This window comes from Eremomyces bilateralis (assembly GCF_010015585.1).
Source record: "Eremomyces bilateralis CBS 781.70 unplaced genomic scaffold P152scaffold_1, whole genome shotgun sequence".
Lineage (NCBI taxonomy): Eukaryota > Fungi > Ascomycota > Dothideomycetes > Eremomycetales > Eremomycetaceae > Eremomyces > Eremomyces bilateralis.
Genome location: NW_022985067.1, coordinates 1,297,785 through 1,306,987, shown reverse-complemented (window position 1 = coordinate 1,306,987; position 9,203 = coordinate 1,297,785). Strand labels below are relative to the sequence as shown.

Below are 9,203 nucleotides of genomic sequence, written 5' to 3'. Positions count from 1 at the left end.
GGGGAGGGGGAGGGTGGTAGAGAAGACGTGGTGGGGGTCGACGGAGATGAGGATGCGGGCGACGGCGTGCGCGGCGGTGTGAAGGATGTCGTGGGGGTTGGTGGTGGATGGGGGGGATTTGGCGCGCTGTGCTGCGGTGATAGTGGCGTGGATGGTGAGGAGTTGCTTGACGGCGCCTTGCTGGGCGAGCACGCCGCGGTGTCGCTGCTCTTTGCTGAGGGAGAGGAAGATTTTGGTGATGCGGAGGAGGACGGCGGGAGAGGCGCCTTTGCTGATGGTGTTGAGGAGGGGAACGGCTTCGGCATCGAGCACCGTTCGACATCGGACCGTAACCTTTTCATTGGACTCGAGTGGGCTGGCTTCGGTCGGCTTGGAGCTGTTGGCATACGCTTTGAGCTCGGAGATCTTCTTTTGCTCTTCGGTCAGCGGAGGGGGATAGGCCGTGATGTTTTCCAAGATCGATACGCCGCCAAAATGAGCGGGTTTGATCCCCTGGCCGGGTCCGCCAAGTTTCGCAATCAGCATCTTCAGGAACTCCTTGTCGTTGGTTAGATCCTCTTTGACTTGTGGGTTCAGCGATGCGAATGCAAGGGCTTCGATGGCATCTACGACGCCCGGCTGATCCGGTGACACAATCGTGGCTTTGAATTTTTTGATGAGGTCGTCCAACTCCCCTCCGCTCTTCAGCGAGGACTCGTTGGCGATCTTCACAAGAATCAACGCTGCCAGGTTCGACCGCCGCGCGTCCACGTTCGCTTCTACCACCTCCCATAACCAGAGCTTGCAATATTTCGCGATGCCCTCACGGCAACCTTTGTCCATGCATGCAACACTGAGGAGGTCCAGTGCTGCCTGTTCCACTCGGTTGCTCCGCTTCTCTTGCACGATGTGCACGAACGCGGGTAAAAACCCGTCCGCGAGAAAGAGTGCTGCCGCATTGGTCGGCTCCATCGGAAACACCGCGGCAGCGGCGGAAAACGCGACGATCAATCCGTCGGCGGTGGGTTTTCGAACTCTCCAAGTCACATAGTTGGAAATCAAGACCTTCGCCGAATCCGGCGACGATTCCAGCAACTTCGCGGTCGCGAGGGTCGCGTACTTCTTGATCCTCGTGGGCAGCCGAATATCCAATGCGGAGAGGATGACGTCGAATCCATCGGCATCGATCAGACCATGGAGATGGTGAGCTTCGTAGGACAAGAGGTTGGCAATCAGCTTCATTGCGCGGTCGGGATAGTCCACACCGGCTTCCATCAGACTCGCAAGGGCCAGCTGAAACGCGTCCCGAATCGCTGCAACGCGTGCAGTATCGTCTTTCCATTCCGATTCAAGCCTGAGGGCTGCCATCATGGCGTCCATAGTGTCTTCACCACGAACGAACATCTTCTTGAATGTAGCGGTCGGGTGGGCTACGAGCGCAGCCGCCAGTGCCCTTCTCGCGCCAGGATGCTTCAGGACCTCGCCGGTGAGCTGATCCGCCATGTCACAGTCGGATTTGTATTCCAGGAGGATATTCATCGCTTCATCGGCAATAGGGTCGGATAGCTTGTGTTTGTGGAGGTAGTCGAGGGCTTCTTCGCCATCATCGTCACTCAAGGATTCGAGCCACTCGTTGCATAGATCGACCAGCCGGCTCCCATCCTGATATCTTCTCAGCTCTTCCCGTGTGGATTTGACCTTCTCATTTTCGGGAGAAAGCTTGCTGGCCTCTTCAAGCTGTCGAAATGCATCATTTGTCTTCCCGGCCTTCGCAAGATCGATGGCTTGCGATGCGAGTTTGGTCGCCTGATCGGACTCGGGGTTCGCTGACTTTGGGTCCATTGCGTTGATGAACTGCAATGTATCCCACCACGAATTCAAAGAGAGAATCCAGAAAGGTAGATGATGGGAATTGCAATTGAGGAATGGAAGTAGAAGACGTCACAATCATCGGATGTTCGAAGAGTTGGTCAGATCTCTCGTCTCCAGTTCACACCAAAGCAGCAAGTGTGGGGGTCCAGATGGTCAAGACTCAAGCTTGACGCGTTCCGCAACTCTTTCGTGAACTCTTCGTGAACAGAAGTTCGGCGCCATCTTACCGATCACGCCTTTCATTCACCATTTCAAAGACTCAAGATGGCACCTCAATCAATCCCCTCTGGGGCCGATGCCAATGCTGATGCAGCTCGTCTACGATTCCTCCAGGGAGCCGCTAAAGCACTGACAGTCGCTGCACCAGGAATCGCTTCTCATATTGCCACCGATATGAATCGACTCTTCCCTCCGATTCCATCAGCGCCGACTCCAGCGAGCTTATGTATGGCCTGTGGCCTGCCCTTGCAGCCCGGCACCAACTGCAAAGTCTCAATTCACCATACTGGAACATCCCGAATCAAGCGGCGTGCATATGCATCATTCATACGATCTCATAAAGGCGCTGGGTGTCGAGTCCTTCGGTGCAGCCGGTGCAATTCGGAGACACTCGAGCTGATCAAGAAGAAATCAGTCGCAGATATTGCGCCCGCTGAAGAGCAGTTGGCTACTGAAGCGATCCGCGATCAGGTGAAAGCCATTACGGCAACAGCCAAGACGTCGAAGCAAAGGGCGAAGGAGAGGAAGCAGCGTAGTCTACAAGGCTTACTGAGCAAGGCGAAATCGGAGAATCCTCCATCGAGTTCGGGATTCGGACTCAATCTTATGGATTTCATGAAGCATAGATGATCCAGTGCATCCGATATCAGATTCTGTTGGTCCATCTGGTTCACAAAATCTGTCGCATTCACACACTTCTCCGGCCTATTGGACCTCTACCAGCAATTCATGGGAATACGCAACTCATGAAAGCCCTTCGAGTATCCCAAACTAAGAGATACAGACCTTGACTATCATGTCCACGATCGAAATAATTTCTACAGGGAGCGCTTCGATGATTCTAGAAGAGAAAAAGACCCTTCCGCTTGGGTAAGCTTGCCGCTGGCGCATGGTGGGGGAAGAAATATTTCATCATCACTGCACCACATCCTCCGCATGCCATCAATTTAATTTCATCCTAACTCGACTCACTGGACGAATATATCCCCGGCGTCGCATATCCATCCCAACCCTTAGGGTTCATTCGTTTTATTATCGGCACGATGGCGGATCAAGCAGAGCGCAAGGATCCCAAGCTTTTCGAGAATATCGGCGCACAAGTCGCGGACACCGCGGGAGATGCGGACGACCAGCGAGTCGTGGAGGAGATTTCCAGTCTATGCATGAATTGTCATGAAGATGTAAGTGGCATCAAATATCCTAATTGTTTTGGCTGTATTAACAGATTTCCAGGGCACCACACGACTCCTCCTCACCAGAATACCATACTTCCGCGAGATCGTCATCATGTCCTTCGAATGTCCATCATGCGGCCTCAAAAACTCTGAAGTTCAGCCCGCCGGCGAAATCCATGCAAAAGGCGCTCGCCACCGATTCAATATACAGTCATCCGCTGACCTCGGCCGACAAATCGTCAAGAGCGACACTTGTACCGTGCGCATCGAGGGAGCCGATCTAGAAATCCCCCCGGGGCGAGGCCAGATGACCAACGTCGAGGGCATCTTGGTCATGGTTGCACAGGACCTGGAGTTGAAGCAACCGGAGCGAAAAGAGGTGGCGGCCGAGATGTACGAGAAGGTTCAATCGGTCATCGACACGCTCTACAGCATGTCCAAGGCGGAGAAGTTGCCGTTTGTCCTCGTCCTCGATGACCCCGCAGGAAACTCGTGGATCGAGCCATCACCGCAGGACATATCAGGGAAATGGAGCAAGCATGAGTATGTTCGGACTGCCGAACAGAATACGGCGCTCGGATTGTCCGGGGGCGCGGAAGAGGGCGCGGAAGAGGGCGCGGAAGAGGGCGCACAAGAGGAGACAAATGGGGTGCAGATGCGCCCGGAGTATCATCCAAGACAGATGTACCCGAGCATGCCAGCGGAGACGGGGACGACGAATGTTGATGCGGAGGACGATATCGTGGAGAACCAGGTGTACTCTTTCCCCGCTACCTGTCCCGGCTGCACGCGCCCTTGCGCGACGAACATGAAGATGGTCAACATCCCTCACTTCAAACAAGTCGTGCTCATGAGCACCGTCTGCGAGGATTGCGGATGTAAGTTTTGCTTAACCCTTCCCCGTTTCCCCCCTCTCACCGTCCCTAGATCGCAGCAACGAAGTCAAGACCGGCGGCGCGGTCCCCGACAAAGGCCGCCGCATCACCGTCTCCGTCCAGAACGCCGAAGACCTTTCCCGCGATATCCTCAAATCTGAGTCCTGCGCCCTATCATGCCCGGAACTCGAACTGAGCGTCGAGCCGGGGACGATGGGCGGACGGTTCACGACGATCGAAGGGCTGTTGACGCAAGTGCGCGACGACCTCCGCTCGTCGGTGTTTGACATCGGCGACGCGAACGCGGGGGACAGCATGCCGTCGACGGAGAAGGCGCGGTGGGCGTCGTTCTTCGGGCGGTTGGATGGGGCGATCAACGGCGCTGTGAAGTTCACGGTGGTGTTGGAGGATCCGTTGGCGAGTAGTTATGTGCAGAGCTTTAAGGCGCCGGAGCCGGACGAGCAGATTACGTTGGAGGATTATGAGCGGACGGAGCAGGAGTTGGAGGAGTTGGGGTTGAATGATATCAAGACGGAGGGGTATGAGGAAGATGCTGCATAAGGGAGCTGATGGATGACGATACCTGGGAGGTGTCTATCCTGGTCTTATACCATCATTCTAGAATTGAGTCTAGATGCATAGAATTCATGGGCTTCGCATCCACTGTTCATTCAATTCCTGGATCAGTCCGATCACTAGAATATTTGTTTGGAGATGTAGCATCCATCCTGAATCCATTCTAGAAACCGGGCGGTTCCAACATATGAACTATCATGGATAGCATCTGGTTAAAATCTCTCAGTCTTGACCTTCCAAGTACCTTAATATCTTAATTTATACTTTCATGGTGCATTTTATTGCCTGCTAGATGAACGGGAGCCCCTCCAGCAAGCCACCCGTAGTGCCCCTCGCCGCCCCCGTCGCTGCGGCTCCGGCGCCTCCGACCCGCCACGCTTCCAGCTGCCAAACATCCCACGGCGCGGCAAAACTTTTTGCCCAACAATTTTATTCCAGCAACAACCTACAAGACAACTTGTCAAACGACGCTGTCGCAAACCGTCTCGCTCGCACACGATAGAGTATCCTTACCCAATCTAAGGCTCTCTGACGTCCATGGCGGATTCCGGATATCAGACCGAAGAAAACAGGCAAGCGAAGCGGCAGAAGACGGAGGGTGGGGCGATGGATCCGAAGACGAATCCGTATCTCGCGCACATGTACGAGGAGCAGGGCGTGGAGGTGAATTCCTACCGTGGAAATGGTGGCTACGGAGGGATGAAGCAGTCGAATAGTGTGTTGGCGAATTTCCAGCGTCATAAAACGACGTCGGAGCAGGCGAAGAAGGCAGAGGATGGGCCGCAAAATCCGATCACCGACCGACAGCTGTCGCAGCAGTATTTCAACATCTTGCAGACGAGGCGGGGCTTGCCGGTGCACGCACAGAGGTATGTGATAATTTCCGCGGGCAATTCTACCGGAAGGGACGCTAACCGTCCGCAGAGATGAATTCCTCGCGCTCTACCAAAAGTCGCAGATCCTCGTCTTCGTCGGCGAGACCGGGTCCGGCAAAACGACGCAGATCCCGCAGTTCGTCCTCTTCGACGACCTCCCTGAGTTCCAGAACAAGATGGTCTGCTGTACGCAGCCGCGCCGAGTGGCCGCCATGTCGGTCGCGCAGCGCGTCGCCCAGGAAATGGACGTCACCCTCGGCGAGGAAGTCGGGTACAGCATCCGCTTCGAAGACAAGACGTCCCCGAAAACCATCCTGAAGTACATGACGGACGGGATGCTGCTGCGCGAGGCGATGCACGACAACGACCTCAAACGCTACAGCACGATCATCCTCGACGAGGCGCACGAGCGCACGCTCGCGACGGACATCCTGATGGGGTTGCTGAAGGAGGTGGTAAAGCGGCGTCCGGACCTGAAGATCGTGGTCATGTCGGCGACGCTGGACGCGACAAAGTTCCAGAAGTATTTCTATGAGGCGCCGTTGCTGGCAGTGCCCGGTCGCACGCATCCCGTCGAGATCTTCTACACCCCGGAGCCCGAGAACGATTATCTGGAGGCGGCGATTCGGACCGTCGTGCAGATCCACGCGACCGAGCCGGAGGGCGATATCTTGCTATTCTTGACGGGTGAAGAGGAGATCGAGGATGCGTGCCGGAAGATCACGTTGGAAACCGACGAGCTGGTTCGAGCGGCGGATGCAGGCCCGCTGAAGGTGTATCCTCTCTACGGGTCTCTGCCCCCGTATCAGCAGCAGAAGATTTTCGAGCCGGCACCGGCCCCGCGGACGAAGGACGGTCGACCGGGGAGAAAGGTCATCGTCTCCACGAACATCGCCGAAACGTCCTTGACCATCGACGGCATCGTCTACGTGGTCGACCCGGGCTTCAGCAAGCAGAAGGTGTACAATCCGCGGATCCGCGTCGAGTCGCTTCTGGTGTCTCCGATTTCCAAAGCGTCGGCGCAGCAGCGGGCCGGTCGTGCCGGTCGTACGCGACCGGGAAAATGCTTCCGATTGTATACCGAGCCCGCGTTCAAGAAGGAGCTCATCGAACAGACCTACCCTGAAATCCTTCGATCGAACCTGTCGGCCACGGTTTTGGACTTAAAGAAGCTTGGCGTCGATGACCTCGTGCATTTCGATCTTATGGACCCTCCTGCACCCGAGACGCTTATGCGAGCCTTAGAAGAGTTGAACTACTTGGCGTGTCTCGACGATGATGGCGAACTTACCCAGCTTGGTCGTCTTGCCGCCGAGTTCCCGCTAGATCCTGCCCTCGCGGTGATGCTCATTTCCTCCCCGGAATTCTATTGCTCCAACGAGATGCTCTCCCTGACCGCGCTTCTCTCCGTGCCGCAAATCTTCGTGCGACCCGCCAACGCCCGCAAGCGCGCCGACGAGATGAAAGACCTGTTCGCCCACCCGTCCGGCGACCACCTCACGATGCTGAACGTCTACCACGCGTTCCGCGGCCCGCAAGCGCAGGACAACCCAAAACAATGGTGCCACGACCACTTCCTTTCGTACCGCGCGCTACAGCAGGCGGACAACATCCGGCTACAGCTTAAGCGCATTATGGAGCGCGAGGAGATCGAACTGATGTCGACGCCGTTCGAGGACAAGAAGTACTACGAGAACATCCAGCGCGCGCTAGTGGCCGGGTTCTTCATGCAGGTGGCCAAGCGCGACGGCACGGGGAAGACGTACATCACGGTCAAGGACGACCAGAGCGTGCTGCTGCATCCGAGCACCGTCCTTGGGCAGGACAGCGACTGGGTAGTATACAACGAATACGTGCTGACATCCAAGAACTACATCCGAACGGTGACGGCAATCAAGCCGGAGTGGCTTCTGGTGAGTAATTTTCCCCTGATTTTTGAAACCTGTGCCGAACTGTTTTTCGCAAGCGTTTCGAGACATCGCGCTAACGCATGGTGATGCAGGACATTGCGCCGGTTTACTACGACCTGAGCACGTTCAAGAAGGGCGACATCAAGAACTCGCTGCAGCGGATCCGGGACAAGTTGAAGCGGCGCGACGCGATGAGAAGCGGTCGATGAAGGGAATTTTCGGTCGTGGGTAATCCTGGCAACCGTTGGTCTGTCGCGATACGAACGATGTCGAACGGCTGTGGGTGTGGGCGACCAATGAGCGGTGTCCCTAAGAGAGAAATCATGGTATCATATCGGGCGAATTCGACGCGGTTCCAGATGAACGAATGAAGGGGCAGCGAGGGCGGTGACACCATGATATGCATTGTCGACTATCATAGACCGAGCAGCAGTCCTTGACCCCGGGCCGTGGACTAGGATCTGTGGCTCTAGGGAAACTCTAGAATATTGCAGGCGTCTAAAATTAGCACGCCGAGTCTTCCGCGGGACCAGAACGAGTTAGCAACAAACTGTCATCTGTGGATTTATTCTGTGCCCATTTTCCGGTTTAGAAAATTCAAAGACCGAAATACGCATTTCCTCGTGTCACATCACTCCCCAATCGTCGAATGGGAGGGGGAGTTGGGCTCTCGATGCTGCTCCTCGGGGTGATTTCATGCCGTACGACACGAAAACCGATATATGCGGCGGTATGCGACTGTACGGGGTAACGTCAATGCTTCTTTGGCCCATCGGTGATGTATCTATCCGTTCATCTGTCGACGAAAAGCATATGTGCTACCCGTCCCATGGGATGCATTTCTCCAAGAAATTGGCAAGGTACCTTGTATGAAATGCATGTCATGACATGGCAGGGCTGCTTCAAGCTTATTGCTTGGTAGTAACGAGTAGTTAAGGCTGTTGATGGTTGTGATACTTACTGATTCCTATCCCTAACCGTGCCTAACTTCTTGTGCTCCCTCGCAGGGCTTCTAGCAAGCTAGCGCGAGAAGACCGAGAAATGCGAACTTTTCCTTCTGCACCGCTTTATACGACTTTCCGGTGCTGCGGAAGAATTCGATTTGAAAGTCCTATCTCCACCAATATTCCGCCAGAGATACCTCCTTGGTCCCGACACCAATATACTGTAAACTGTTGGCGGTTAGTCCGTTAGTAGTGCGGGCAACATATCGATATGTATCGCCAGGCTCACACGCCCTATACACTACGCGACTCCACAATGAAACTGCCTTGGCCGATCTCAACAGTAAACAATCAACAGTCAACTTTCTTGAAGGGAGTGTTTCCGACTTTCTGTCAACCTTCCCCCGATCCCGTTCCCGCCCAGCGACCGGCTTTCTCGGAAATCAAGCTGCTTCCCTAGCATTCTCACCTTCGAGAACCGGCCGATTTACTAATCGGATGGCGAAAGACCCTACCCACGCCGTCCCCCCAGCCCGGCGGATGCAGGTATTCATGCTCCCTCCCTCCTCGCAACTGTGGCGCTTTCTAGAAAATGCTCCGGCATTCGCTTGCCGTCTTAGGTTGTCACTTGTGGTGGCTCTCCTCTTCAATTGGATGGACCCCAATCTCCCATGATGAAAACTTGAAAAGCGTATCCAGCCGAATCTCTTACGAGTTTGGGATCTAGGAACCTGCCGACAGGGGCTCTTTGGCTGCAGCCAGCAGCCCGCATGTACTG

The 9,203-nt window shown here is 55.3% G+C and overlaps 4 protein-coding genes across 4 annotated transcripts in view; 3 read left to right on the top strand and 1 right to left on the bottom strand.

Moving 5' to 3' along the window:
• The window catches only part of P152DRAFT_445388 (ARM repeat-containing protein), a gene marked incomplete at both ends in the record, with an annotated part of 2,485 nt that extends 664 nt beyond the window's left edge, over positions 1-1,821 (bottom strand). The window contains one exon of the mRNA XM_033677855.1: positions 28-1,821. Coding sequence (XP_033538905.1) covers positions 28-1,821 — 1,794 coding nt within the window. The remainder of the gene's footprint in view (positions 1-27) is intronic.
• Positions 1,822-1,968: 147 nt separating this feature from the next.
• On the top strand, positions 1,969-3,028 carry P152DRAFT_13383 (uncharacterized protein). The gene has a single exon (XM_033673800.1). The coding sequence runs from the start codon at positions 2,116-2,118 to the stop codon at positions 2,698-2,700; it is 585 nt and encodes a 194-aa protein (XP_033538904.1). The 5' UTR covers positions 1,969-2,115; the 3' UTR covers positions 2,701-3,028.
• An 85-nt stretch (positions 3,029-3,113) lies between these two features.
• P152DRAFT_387333 (zf-ZPR1-domain-containing protein) lies at positions 3,114-4,681 on the top strand (the record flags this gene model as incomplete). Its single annotated transcript, XM_033675884.1, has 3 exons — positions 3,114-3,251; positions 3,304-4,123; positions 4,173-4,681. The coding sequence occupies 3 exons, from the start codon at positions 3,114-3,116 to the stop codon at positions 4,679-4,681; spliced, it is 1,467 nt and encodes a 488-aa protein (XP_033538903.1).
• A 552-nt stretch (positions 4,682-5,233) lies between these two features.
• P152DRAFT_463486 (pre-mRNA-splicing factor ATP-dependent RNA helicase PRP43) lies at positions 5,234-7,690 on the top strand (the record flags this gene model as incomplete). Its single annotated transcript, XM_033680502.1, has 3 exons — positions 5,234-5,565; positions 5,621-7,484; positions 7,574-7,690. 3 exons carry the CDS (start codon positions 5,234-5,236, stop codon positions 7,688-7,690), a joined length of 2,313 nt encoding a protein of 770 aa, XP_033538902.1.
• Between the last annotated feature and the right edge of the window lie 1,513 nt (positions 7,691-9,203).